General features: G+C 41.6%; 1 protein-coding gene across 2 annotated transcripts; it reads right to left on the minus strand.

The window, feature by feature from the left end:
• Positions 1–1,302: 1,302 nt before the first annotated feature.
• pip5k1ab (phosphatidylinositol-4-phosphate 5-kinase, type I, alpha, b) lies at positions 1,303–13,318 on the minus strand. Of its 2 annotated transcripts, XM_027287099.1 has the most exons (17): positions 13,199–13,302; positions 11,257–11,295; positions 10,066–10,100; positions 8,751–8,843; positions 8,460–8,590; positions 8,246–8,363; positions 7,642–7,794; positions 7,173–7,472; positions 6,104–6,339; positions 5,931–6,014; positions 5,766–5,814; positions 5,457–5,541; positions 5,189–5,341; positions 4,907–5,039; positions 4,752–4,814; positions 4,566–4,665; positions 1,303–4,457 (listed from the first exon to the last, which is right to left on the minus strand). In XM_027287099.1, the coding sequence occupies exons 1-17, from the start codon at positions 13,242–13,244 to the stop codon at positions 4,455–4,457; spliced, it is 1,821 nt and encodes a 606-aa protein (XP_027142900.1). In that variant the 5' UTR covers positions 13,245–13,302; the 3' UTR covers positions 1,303–4,454. The 2 variants fall into 2 exon arrangements, with proteins under 2 accessions (XP_027142900.1, XP_027142901.1); XM_027287100.1 differs by lacking the exon at positions 11,257–11,295 and having other exon boundaries at positions 13,199–13,318.
• Positions 13,319–13,799: the final 481 nt, after the last annotated feature.

Raw genomic sequence — 13,799 nt, forward strand, 5'->3', positions numbered from 1 at the left:
GAGGCTCCTCCTCATCAGCAAAGATAAGCTGTTTGGCATTGGCAGAGAAGTTTGGCAAATTCACATACTCAGCTCTGCTATTCATCCACCAAATGCATGTTCCTTGCAAATGTGGCACGATTTAAGAGTGAAATGATCAGGCTTTCCAACAGTATAAGAATTATTGCCAAGCTTTGTTACTACAAAGAAATAATCTTCCCAAAACAGATGTCCTTACTTTTTGTGCGACAATAGTCTAATGATGCAGAGGATGCTAAAACACATGTTTTAAACATCAGGTTGTATTATGTACATAGATATGTGGATATTAAAGTATATACAGTATGAACAGCATAAAAAGCGGAGTATAGAAAAAATAAAAATAAAAGTTCAACCTTGTAATTGTTGTAATGTACCGACTGGCAACTTGTTTAGAAGGCCGATTGAGGTAGGTACAAAAGTTTTTTAAATGATTTTTTTATAGATCAGAGTGAAAAGAAAGAGGTTCACACCTTGCTGTTTGATTTATCCTAACATTGGCCATGGAGTCCATAGTCCTCCTCTAGGATTAAAAGCAAAGCAAACATTTGTGTCCAAATAAAAGCAGGACAGGCAACATAAAACCAGGACAAGACACTTATATTAATAAGAAATATAATATTTGCAACAGCACAGACCTCTGTATATCAAGTAGTATTTGAATATAATATGACTGGAAAAATTCTCTTGACATCACAAACCAGATTCGCTTTTCTGATCGCCCTGTCTCAGGTAAATGCTGTTGTAATCAGAAAGCTTCTTTTTCTAAAGTTTGCAGAAAAGTTTGCCCCAGTTTCTCACAGTTCTCTTTAGGTGCTACCTGGCTCAGCTGTGAGTGGACAGCGAGGCGCCCCATTAAGAGATTCATCTAAACTGGGCCCTATCACTGGAACACCCATTGCCATCCTGGGCCAAGACCAGGACTCCTGTTTCGTGGGTTTCATTTTAGTATGATCTGCATGTGTAGGGACTACATCCTCTGGCTGCTGAGACCAAACGCTGTATTAGTGGCAAACACTTCACTCCAGGTAATGTGGATTATGAAATCACAGGGCAATTTTTGTGGATGAAGAGTGTGAAAGTTAGGTAACAGGGTGCAAAACAGTGAATTAATAAGTCATCCGAGTGGTTGAAGCATCTACATGTTCTCTAGAGATTATTAAAATGCATTTAGACACAAAGATGGTCTTTAAAAACAAAACAAAACAAAACAAAAAACATCCACAAATAATTCGCCCTGAAACATGTACTAAGATAACAGACATGAACAAAGAGACCAAAACCAAGACTTAGAAAATATGTTTAATCCTTTAAAATCAGACATGAAAACATCACCACCACATAACTGAAACATGGCAGGAGGGACAGGCAGCACATATTGCATGAGAAGGCATTTCCGTGACTCGTATGTACATATACACATTTTATACACAGTAAAAATATAGTAATTGAAGCATATAGGACAACCAGCAACGTCTGGCTCGCAAGCCGTGTGAAACATTCATGTAGAAAAAGCGTGGGAGATTAACAACCCAGAATCATCATGGAGAGAATCTATCTATCATATCACCATCTAAACATGAAATATAAAAAGTGAAATTGTCAAATAGTCCCCCTTCATAAGCAATACATGCTATAAAGTTTCAGACATCCTTCTGTCAGTATACAGTATACGTACAATCATCTAAGGTACATAATACAACTTTTATCATTTCAGCCTGCAGCAATCAACCATGTTAATAAATATACTTCTTAGAGCTGAAAGGTGGCAGATTGTGGTTCATATTGCATTACTTCAAATATATTGTAGTGTCTACACTGAATGCGCCGCCCTCTTTAAGCACCGAAGGATGTTGTTATTCTTGTGCCGTGGTGTAGTATATAACAACTGTGACAGAACTGGTCTGGATCGAGCAATTATACAGTACCACACATAAAATAAAAACAAAAAACAGAACATAAAACATCAAAACGCAGGTGTTACAAAATATAATCTGGATTTTTCTTATAATGAAGAATTTCTTGGAGTGTTTTCTTTGGTGGCTGTTTGTCTCTCAACCAACTAATCTGTTTGAAATAATATTTTACATTTCAGCATAATATCAGAAATAATCCATATCAAGTACATCAGCACAAAAGGTGGTAAAATAATGAGTTCTAAGAGCTACCACAACCTGCAGTAAATTTAACTTGAATTTCACAGGAATGTGGAGTTAAATCTTGAAATGTCTCAGGCCACAATGTAAACCACTTCTCTGATAAATAAAAAATAAATCTTTACAGGGTTTAGGTCAGATACAGCTTATCAGACGTGAAATCATTTACCCTCCTCAAAAAAAACAAAACAAAAAAAAAACAACAACATCCAGTTTAATAATAAATCCTTAAAACACAGGTCAACCCAGTGTTATTACCATATACAACATATCAGTCCACGCAGGTTTCCAGGAGTGTTTCATTTTTATCCTTATGTCAGTTGTACTGAATCCTGAACATTTGCAGGAACTCCTCTACTTCTTTGGTGCCGCGACTGGCTTACAATACAAAAGACTCAGTCCTAAATCTTCAACTGTGCATTGATGAACATGAGTAGTTTTCTTTCTTTCTATATTGACAACTCACATTTCCCCTTCTCCCTCTCTGCTGCATAGACCACATGTGCCTAACAAAGACGAACAGTAACTTCTGAGATGAGATGATGTCTAAGATCTTGAGTTTGTTTTGCTACAGTCACTTGGTAGTGATTCAAATTTCTGTATCAGAAATATATTGTGGGGTAAAAAGCTCTCTGCTAGCCACCTCAGTAGCTTGTTTAGTGCCCTAAATAATAAGATAAACATAAAACATCTTGGGGAAAACAAAGCATCATACTATGAACAGCTAGCTATAAGCTGAGTAAGACTACATACAAAAAAAAAAAGAAGTTATAAACACAGTTAGTAATATTGGTCCAAGAGTGGATGTGGGTGGGTGTCATTTCTGTAACCAGCAGAAATGATTAATAAGAGACAAAACACCATCACTGTCTGATGTTGGGAGAGAGAAAAGGATGAGCTGATAAACCACAGTGACTGAACACTCGACATACACGTAACCAAAAAGGATTGTACTAGTGTTTGCATTAAAATCTGGAATTCTTTTAAACTCTGACGACTGACAGTCGCTCCAGACACACAATGGCAGTTTAATGACTTCAGCTGTAGTGATAAGGCAGGTTCATCTGTGTGACTACAACGCTAACCTGTAAAAATGTCAGTTATACATCACATGTTAGGGAAGGGACAAACATGTAAAGGCACAAACATGACGAACAGGTGACAGTAGCTGGAAATTGTTACTGTTCCTTTAGCTTCATAGGATGACTTCATTTAACAGCATCTACTGGCCAGCTTTTCTTCTTCTACTTCAGCACATATGGTCACATCAGAGGGGGAGATTTTCAAGGTTGCACAAAATGTGGTCTGCCATGTTAATAAGACACATTCTATATAAAGAAAAACATTGTAATGTACATTCAGCAGTGGCAAGATCGAGTTGGACCTTTGCAGCACCACCGTGGATTCCAGCAGAATAACTTATGACAAAAACGTGAAACAAAAATCGCCACTTGGGTCTGTTTCAACCCATCCCTCCGATGTTTCAAAATCCGATTTCAAAACAAATACTGTACATCCACAACCAGTAAAGAGAAATGCATACATGATTGCAGAGTCGACAGCAGCAAGTGTTGATTTGAACGATCTGACCGCTGGTGAGCTCAGAGTGCCCCTGCTCATGAGGAGGTGCTGAGGGGAAATGGATGTGCGGTAACGAGAACATTAGAGTGTGAATCACGGAAATGTGAACCCACTTAGACTGTGCATGAACACACACAGGGAAATTCCCACTCCTACAAACGCAGGCCATGTCCTTCATGTGCTCTTAAGTATGTGTGGTTCCCTGTTGAACTGCTGCCTGCGGTGCCATCTCGTATCGCTTCATGCTGCGACGAGTGGACACGATGACTGATTCTTCATGGATAATCTGACTGCCTCCACCATCCACTGGTGACTGTGGCATGAACTTCTTACTATATACAAGTAATTATTTTGTCTATTGTGTCTTCACAGCAGAAAATCTGTTTAATCATTGTAATGCTGCTACTGAAGAGCTGCCAATTCAGGGTCATTTTTTTCCAGGTGTATATCAAAGACAATTGAGCTTTGGGACACTGAGGGGGGAAATGTGTGCACACAGTGACAGTCTTGTGGCTTCTTGATCTCCCCACTACTGCTTCCTTTATTCCTCCACCGCACCTCGCTGCTTCACCCACCGATCCCTGTATATACTGAATGGGAGATGCAGCGGAGGATCTGCGGTGGACTTGCACTCTCAACCCACCTCACCACGTCCAGAAATGTCCTCGCCTTTAGATGGCACTTGTCTGTTTGTTTTATTTACTGTGAAGATAAAAAAATAATGTCAGTACCCATATTCTGAAGGAAACATACTAACACTGGCTGCTGCCACAATATAATTAGAAATAATTTCTGATTGTTTAGACTTACAAAGCAGATGTTGGTCTCGGGGATGATGTCTGAGAGTGAAACTGCATCTTCATTTCCAGACAGATTGCCTGAATTACCTAAAGCCTCTTCTGCCCCCAAACTGAAACAGAGAAAAAGCTATTAATACGACAAGCAAGAGGAACTGCCTTCATTTTACAGTTTAATCTTATCAACCGTCTTCTATACCTGTGAGGGGAACCGTGGTCAAGGTCTGTGTTTGCTGATTTGTGGACCTCCACTCCTACAGACCTGCAGAGAAAAGTGTCGGAGCAAAGAAAGTTTAAAAAGTGTGAAAGTGAGATGGAAGATTAAAAAGCATTATCATCTTGATGAAGCTTTACCGTAGGGGAGGAGAGATGGAGGCAACTCCTGTGCTGCCTAGTGATGAGGTGGATAGGTTGGCATCATAGTCAGCGGGGTTATCTACCAGCGGAGGGGTCCTTGGAACAAGATCTGGTCTGCCCGACTGCACGCCTGAGTGCAAAGTATCAACAATAATTACATATTTCATAGCAAGTATCTCGACTCTGAGTGCAGCTATGAGTGAAACTGTGGTTGTAGACACAATTTATAGATCTACGTGATGTTTTTAATCATGTTACTTGTGATGTCTCTGTTCTTACCACTGTCTGCCTCCGAGTCTGTGCTTCTAAAGTGGCTGTGGTAGATTGACTGTCCTGTTGCATGGGAGAGTGGGGTGGGAGCTCCCAGGGTGGGGGCCCTTCGTAGACCTGCCTGACCCCCACCACGACTCTTCTTAGAGGGTGATGGTTTTACTGAAGAAGAAGGACACGAAAAGCAGAAATGATCAATAATGGCACCTAGACCTTTCAACTTTGGGATAACCATGCATCAGGGTATTAACTTATTAACGCACATATAAATACTTACATGGAATTTTCTTGAACACCGTGCTGCACATGAATTGCTGGAAACGATCTGCATAGAAGCCAGGTCTGTGAACTGAAACTGTGTCCTGGAGTAGAAAAAACAGCAACAGGGCCATTAGAATCTGACAGTCACTACGGCATTCACGTCTATATGCAATTAGAGCTATCGTTCCAGTTGTGAATAGAATATTAATACAATTTATATTAAGTATACTGAATGATATACAGTACTATGAGCCATTCTTCTCAGTTTCAGTGCTTAACAATATCTAGTTAATCTTTAAAGAACATTTAATGTGCAGGATCTTACCCCGTCATGGACCAAAGCCTTCCAGGAGTGCTCCAACTTCTTAATAAATCTAAATAATAAAAGCATAATAAAACAATTTACTGCAAGTTATATAAATGTGTAATGTGGGTGAATGAATTCAGAACAAATATTTATATAAAAGGAACCCGGTTTTGCTGCTCTGACCTGTAGGACTGGAGAATGTCGATGATGCCGATGTAGATCAGCAACCGCTCTCCTTTAGAATTACGAGATGGAATACCGCCCATGCTGCAAACACCAGAGAAACAACAGATTATTTCATTGCCACAGTCACAGATTACAATACAAACAAACCAATTCAAATTCAAAGCACTCACTGGTCTTCTGAATCTAAAGCTCCCTTCCCTCGAGCCTCCCCCTGGATGGACTCCATGGCTGTACAGTACAGACTCTTCTGGGCTTGTGGCCGGCGCTGATCTGGAGTGACTGCTCCCTCCGACCCCCCGCTGTCCCCCGAGTTGCCCCCAGCACGCTCCCGCTCTCGACTAGCCTGGTCCATGTTGTGGATTCCCATCAACAGACTGTAGTCCATGATCTTGAAACTCTGCAAGAGCTAAATAAAAACATACAAATACAATAAATATAGATTATTCATATATAGAGTTTCATGAGCTACAGCAACAATTAGTTCTCATATTGTGGTAGACACACAATCAAATCGCACACAGAGACACAGAGTGGTCATGGTAAATGGGATACGTGAGAAGATAATACAGAAGTGGTAATAAATTGATTCACGTCGTACCACTGTGACTTGAAGTTAAGTAGGCTGGAGAAGCAAAGGAACAGTGCAGTGACCACAAAGCGACCACAAAGACGGCTTAGCCTCTAATGGAAAGAGATAATTTGATGAATAAACGAGCCGCAGCCTCTGACGTATTAAGTTCTTTGGCTTTCCTTAGTCTGACACTACACACGACATAATGACATCCCGCGTTAGCTGCACTGACAAATGCCATAAATGCTAGTCTATCCCATCATTTAAATAGATATCATCCCTCAAAGTAAACAAAGTATTAGTTTGCAGTGTCATGTGAGCTTGAGTCATCTCAACACTACACTGGCAGCAGCGATGGGGCTTAAACTTAAACTAAAGCGACAGACAACTCCGTCTAACAACACAGATCCGTTGCTTTAGGAGAAGCTGGAAATGTCCTAGAGTTTTGTTTCCGAAACATGCAAACGTGGAGAGATGGTGGAGTAAGGGGCTGCCGTGTAGCGGTGACCTGGGAGGGGTTTGATGCCTTGCTCAAGGACACCTGGAAGTGAACTGGCACTTCTCAAGCTACCAGCTACTGTGGTCTGTGCTGAAAATGAACCCTCAGGAATACTAAATACTACGTGTATAAATCAAATCTATGAAAAACAAGCGTCTCTGTGACTCACCAAGCAGTCCCTCTGTATAGTCTTGCACAAGGCATTGTAGTTGTCCGCTTCTAGCAGCAGGCCGTCAGGCATGTCCTGGATGAAGTCCAGGTCTTTGTGAGTAGGAACGGCCTTTTCTCTCTCCTTAGGCGAAGCTCGTCTCTTATAGGTGGAGCCCTTTAGGTCGTATTTGATGTGCATGGGGACTATCCGAGGCAGAAGATTGTTCATCACTACAATACGGATATTTTTGCCCCCTGCTTGGACGCAATACAGCCCGTAGAACTTGGGTAGAAGGGTGCGCTTGTTTTGGTTTATGTTCTGGAAGAGGAATGTGAAAAAACAGATTAGATATGCGATACCCTTGAATTAGAAAGATATTATTAGAGTTCCCACTCATTCCAGCCTCCTACTCATGTGGTAATTATAATCATTGCAATAATAATCACTCATTACTGAACACACTCCCACTTTGTGTTATGAGGCTCACCATGAAATATCCAGGCAGGAGTTTCTGGAGGAACTCTGCCTCTTTGTGTTGAACAGTCTTGATGATAAATTCGTCATCGCTAGAGACATAGAAGATGGATCCACTGGCTCCGGGGTTAGACAGCTCGATCAGTGGCTCGTTACACAGAGAATACTTCAAGAGGAAGAAGAGTCGGCATTAGTATCAACATGTTGGCATATCCAGAACTCAAATATAACTAAACTAAGTGGGGGTTCAGACACTGTTACGGTATCATAGGAATAAAATATGTTAATATGAAATAAAAGAACACTAATTATAGAATACATATAAATAGTGGTAGCATCTAAAAAGGTAACAGACTTCAACTGTCACTCCTGATTGCTCCAACTTACTTACTTTAAGTGACATCTTATCAGAGAGAAGGGAAATTTTCAACGTGCAGCAGAGAAAGAATCATGAGCGAAAACTGGAAATATTTTAGATGACACCATTCATCTTCATAAGTGGGGGGTTTGTGGAAAAAAAACTACTGAACTACATGAATCACAACAGAAACAGTGACTAAAACCATGACCAGAGCAGTTCTGGTGAACATAAAGCTGTGTTTGGTGGAAGTACTAACCAGGTAGTCGTCTGGCCGAATGCCAAAGAGTTCCCTGAAGTAACGAAAGGCGATAGGAGCGTAGGTCTTAAAGCGGAAGTCGCTGTAGTGATGAGCAGGAGTCAGGTTACTGCCTTCACTGAAAACACATAAGACAGAAAGGCTGTTGAGGCCACATGAAATCAAAACACACAAATTCACTGTGTTTATTCCAACTTCAGCTTCTGTTACCAACCTGGGGAAGAAGATGCTTTCGACCACCACAAAGTCCTGCATAAGAACATCTCTTTCTGCCTTTTGGCTTAAGCTGCCAACCGTGTGAGTGATGCCCAACTGGATGGCACCTTTTAGGGCAGAGGACGTGGTCTAGAGAGGTTAGAGAGGAAAAGTTAGTAAACCACCCGTGTGACTTCTTTCTCTATTCTTAGGTGTCTAGTGAGTGGAATTCCCAAACTAATTTTAGAACACCAAACACCTTTTCCACTTTTCAACCCTAACCCCAGTGTTGTGGGTGTCAAAAAAAAACCTTTTTATAGGTGGTTTCTCCTGTGGTGGTCTCAACGCCCCGGTGTCCAATGGTCTTCTTCATACTTTGAGTTGTGCCTGAAGAGCCAGGCATCTGTGGAGAGGGGCAGATAAGAAAAAAACTTTTAAATATGGTCTCACACAGAAGACAAAGAGCAAGCTGTATGTAAGCTTTAGGCCATATTGAGTAAACATATTCACATGACAGCAATTAACTGGGCTGACGAGCTGCTGAACACTCTGCAGCAAAAGAAGGGAGTGAAAGCAAACTTTATATACGAGTCACCTTTATGTTTAAAAAAGCACCAAATAAACTTAAATTACCTCGTTTTCTTTGTCAATATTGTTAAACAAATTCCACATCCCTACAACAAATCTTTGTCAATATTGTTAAACAAATTCCACATCCCTACAACAAATACTTATAGTTTTCAGTGTAGGAAAAATAACAGAAAAAAAAGAACGCGTGGCAGTCGCTCTCTCCGTTTCCCCTCCGATCCAATACGTCACTGATCATACAACCACATTAGCTTTGTAAACATGAATGGCCCATTGGCCCAGTGAATGGAAAAACTGATCTACCAGATGGAACTGTTGATGGGAGAAATTTGTCCAGTCAAGTGTTTTGATCGGAGTACTTCAGGCCTGAAATATCACCTCAACACAAAACACTTTGTCACGAGCTCATAGGTCAGACCTCGCTCATATCCGATGCTACCGTGAGCAACCAGTCTCATCACACCACACATGAATGAAGTACTCACACACAGACTGTGAGTAAATCTACCGGTGACAGATTACACATAGAATATTTTTTAAAGCGAATATTGAGATAAATTAGATTAATTCATCGCAAAGCAAGTAATTAATTAGATCACTTTTTTTTAAATAGCTTTACGGCCCTAATTTTGTTTGTTACCCTTTAAATTTTCGACATCATTATTTTACTACCAGCTAAATCAATGGCAATTAATTCTTAACTTTAAATACAGCTTACACTGGCAACACGGTGACATTATTAGTTCATTTTCTGGACCTGGTTTACTGATCATACATACAAATATGTGTGATTTGTTTGTATGTACAGTTGTGTTACTGTGGTTTGTGCCAAACAAATTGCCCCCAGTGGGATAAATGAAGCTGTTTTGAACTGAAGTGAGTTATCACCTGTGTAGCAAACATAGGGCCGCAGGGCTTGAACTCTCCTAAACCTGTTCTCCTTCCCTTCAGAGTTGATCAATATTTACTTTACTTGGGGCTGTACATCATGCAGAGGTGTTTTGTCAACTCAGGAAGACAATGTTTCATGTCCTTACCTCTGCAGGGGCCATTTTTCGGATGCCGCTGGTCCCTGAAAACAAACAAGGACAAGTTAATTTGGGATTTACAGTGTGAGAAAGACCTAAAAAGGAAAAACATTAAAAGTTTTATGGAACTGAGTCAACTTCACGATGCCCACGTAAATGTCAATCCATGCAGTCAGTGACGCTTTGAGTTAGCAGCTTTTATCATGAGAAGAATTTGGTAATGGCTGTTTGAGAAACTCTCAGCTGGTTAATTGGCAGGACTATTTCCAGCACTGGGTGATGACTATGAGGGCAATGATGAGCCCAAACCTAAATGTGGCCACAGTTACTGACTGCTGCCCTCGATACACCAGCTCTGTGTGAACTGGAACTACTTCTCCCTTGAGCGGGCTGCTCCAGATTTATCTGGTACCAAGGGATGTGTGTCTACAGTCACCATGTCCTTTCGAAACTGCACATTTTAAGCCGTGTAACAACCTACTTTGTGTCTCACGCAGTGCTTTTAGTGCTTAGGTTGACTCTAATATGATAACATTATGACTATATTTTCAATAAACTAAGTGTGATTCGTAGACACTTTCGAGGCATCATCAAGCGAACACCTCTGGATGTGTGTGTGAAATTTACCAGCTTGCTAACCAAACATAAGAAGTTAAATTGCGATGCATGACCCAGACACGAGTCTGTCCTCCTGTGTAAGCATGATAACAACAACAGCACACAGTAGTTTTGTAAGAAAGGCACACAGTTGAAATAAAAGAAATACTCATACATGATTTCCTGTGTCCTTACATAAACCTGCTGTTTAAACCGACTATCTCGCCCACTCCGCGGGCACCTCTAGCCTGTAACCAATGGCAACATCTACTTCAACGCTGCAGTGCCACAGGTCAATATATATACACAAAAGGATGCTGGGGAAAGATTATACACCTGTAGTACCAATCGTGTGTGTGGAAATTCATCCGCACCCAGCAGGTTCAAACCAGGGTGCACACAGTACTCGGACACAGGAACCCAAGAGGAAGAAAGAGAGGGGGAGAACGTCATGCATCTTAACAGGGACACACGGCAATCCTTTCGGGAAACAATGAGCATCATTCTGCCCACATTCCCCTCTCATGATGTAAGACAACACACACTATAATCACTGCTCATGCAGCGTTCACAGAAAACACTCACGCATACCCATGCGAGTACCTCGCTGTAACGCTCTCCTCCAGAACTGAGTCCTAATATCTGTGGAGCAGGACACTGTCAGCCTAAACAGCTTAACCTAGTACATGAACAACACCGAGCAGATTTAATACACGGCCACGTAGGAGTCGAGAAAATGGGTTTCATCTAGAGCATCTGGAGAAACGATTAGTCGATTGAGCAGTTAAATCGGTTAAAACTCGGTGAATTGAGTCATTTTTCAAGAATACAATGAACATTTTCTGGTTCTGGCGGCTTTGTTTTTACCGTTTTTAGATAGTAAACAAGATGTTTGGGTTTTTAGACTGATGGCCAAATAAAACAAAGTCATTTGGAGACGATGGAAAAATTATAATGGGCGATGTTTTACTAAACATTTTATAGATGAAAGGTTCCCTGATTAATTAAGGCAATAACTGCCATTTATGTATAATGGTTATAATCATTAACTGCAGTCCCAATCTCATCACACTGCGTTATTTCTCAAAGGTCAATGGAAGAAGTAGATAATAACGCACGCTGTGCAGCAGATTCGGAGGAGGAATTACCCAACCCAATTACTTAACAATGACTTAAGCTTGTCAGCGACATGCCTAATAACAATGGGCAAACCATCTGTTCCTCTCTGTGTACTAAACAACTCTCTGCCAGCCTTGTTTGCATGTAGCCTGCAGCCTGCACAAGGCAATAATATGGGACACACTCGCCTAACATAATTTTCTGCCTATGAAGAGTCCATAAATATACTGGTTCTTCTTGCCCCGATTAGGAAACAAGGCCAATAAGGGCAACTATGGATACCACAGTATGTTACTGTCACTCAAGTGAGCGAGTGTGTGTGTGTGTGTGTGTGTGTGTGTGTTTGATAGAAAGCTGTATCTTGTATTTGTACAGTGTGTACGGCCATGTGGGAGCCAGGAGAGCGCTCTGAAGCCACTATTTTTATTCACTGATTCAGCCTGGGCGCTTCCCAAAGGGAAGAGCAACTCCTCTACACACTGGGAAGCTAATAAGTGACGCACAACTAAATGGATTAGCAAGATACATCATCTGTCCTGTGCTGTGGAAAAAAAACACACTGCTCATACACCCACCCATCCATCTATCTATCCATCCATCTATCTATCTGTGTGTGTCCTCAACAAACCTTTCACAAAGATTATCAGAGATGAGTGGAGACTAGATAAAGAAGAATAGAAAACCAATAAGATCAATATTTGTTTACATAAACACACCGGCAAATGTGTGAGGGAGTAGCTGATAGGAGTGATGAAGCTATAAAAGTGAAAGTGGATTTTGTTGGTTAACTTTACAACAACCCTGAACAGACAGACAGACAGAGAGACAGACAGAGAGACAGACAGACAGACAGACAGACAGACAGACAGAGAGGAAAAGGAGGGTGTAGCAGCTAACGGGCGAGGATAACAGAGGAGTTTCCCATAGATGGACGGACCCGTTTGAAAACCACCCGTTCATTTACTCACACAATAGATTTGTATCTGTAAAACCTCATGCACATCCTCCTGCGTCCAGCTAACACGTTAGCATTGAAAAAGAAAATTTAATGACCGGCTTTACAACAAAACACAGCACTTCAGCCAACGTGGTCCCGGGATTTCTTTTCTTTACGAGCTATATTAACCCGCACACAAAAACTCGATATAAACACACTGCTAACTAACATTTTCCCGTGACTAACAACAGCAAAAACAACGCCGACTAACGCCGTGGTTTACCCCGGACAGACGAACCCTCGCTCGGCTCGTTTGTTGGGTTCAAAGGCTCGATGCTAACTGAGCTAACTGTGCTAACCGGGACTTGATAAAGCCGCACTCGCCGAGTCACGCCGTTTGTTTTTAATCCTCGCTACAAAATGTCACGCAGCTCGGTCTGTGTGTTCGTCTGAAAGAAAACAAAGGATGGATATTTAGTGGCTAGATACCTGTCGGGGCTGTTGATCCCGAGTCTGCTGTTCCAGCAGTCGCCATTACGGTTTGACTGTTCACATCGCAGACAGCGCCGACAGTTGATGCTCAGTGTCGCAGCGGCGCCACAGCGCCCCCAGCGGAGCGAAGGGGAACTGCTCCAGCTCCAGCTGCAGCTTTTACTGCAGATCATTGTTTTGTTATTTTCTTCTTCTCCTCCTTTCTTTTCCCTTCAGGGGTCGCCACAGCGGATCAGTTGCCTCCATCTAACCCTGTCTTCTGCATCCTCTTCTCTCACACCAACTACCTTCATGTCCTCTTTCACTGCATCCATAAACCTCCTCTTTGGTCTTCCTCTAGGCCTCCTGTCTGGCAGTTCAAAACTCAGCATCCTTCTACCAATATATTCACTATCTCTCCTCTGGACATGTACGAACCATCTCAGTCTGGCCTCTCTGACTTTATCTCCAAAACCTCTAACATGTGCTGTCCCTCTGATGTACTCAGTCCTGATGCTATCCATCTCTCCCAAAGAGAACTTCAGCATCTTCATCTCTGCTACCTCCAGCTCTGCCTCCTGTCTTTTCCTCAGTGGCACTGTCTCTAGACCAAACAACA

The sequence above is a fragment of the Larimichthys crocea genome, chromosome XIII (assembly GCF_000972845.2).
Source record: "Larimichthys crocea isolate SSNF chromosome XIII, L_crocea_2.0, whole genome shotgun sequence".
In the NCBI taxonomy this organism is placed as follows: domain Eukaryota; kingdom Metazoa; phylum Chordata; class Actinopteri; family Sciaenidae; genus Larimichthys; species Larimichthys crocea.

What these genes read in the sequence shown, in the direction of transcription:
- pip5k1ab (XM_027287099.1), bottom strand. Translation starts at nt 13,244, where the DNA reads ATGGCGACTGCTGGAACAGCAGACTCGGGATCAACAGCCCCGACAG. An exon ending in TCCTGCCTGGATATTTCATG is followed by an intron (nt 7,473 to 7,641) that starts GTGAGCCTCATA and finishes TTCCTCTTCCAG; the next exon opens with AACATAAACCAAAACAAGCG. An exon ending in AGGCTTTGGTCCATGACGGG is followed by an intron (nt 5,542 to 5,765) that starts GTAAGATCCTGC and finishes TTTCTACTCCAG; the next exon opens with GACACAGTTTCAGTTCACAG.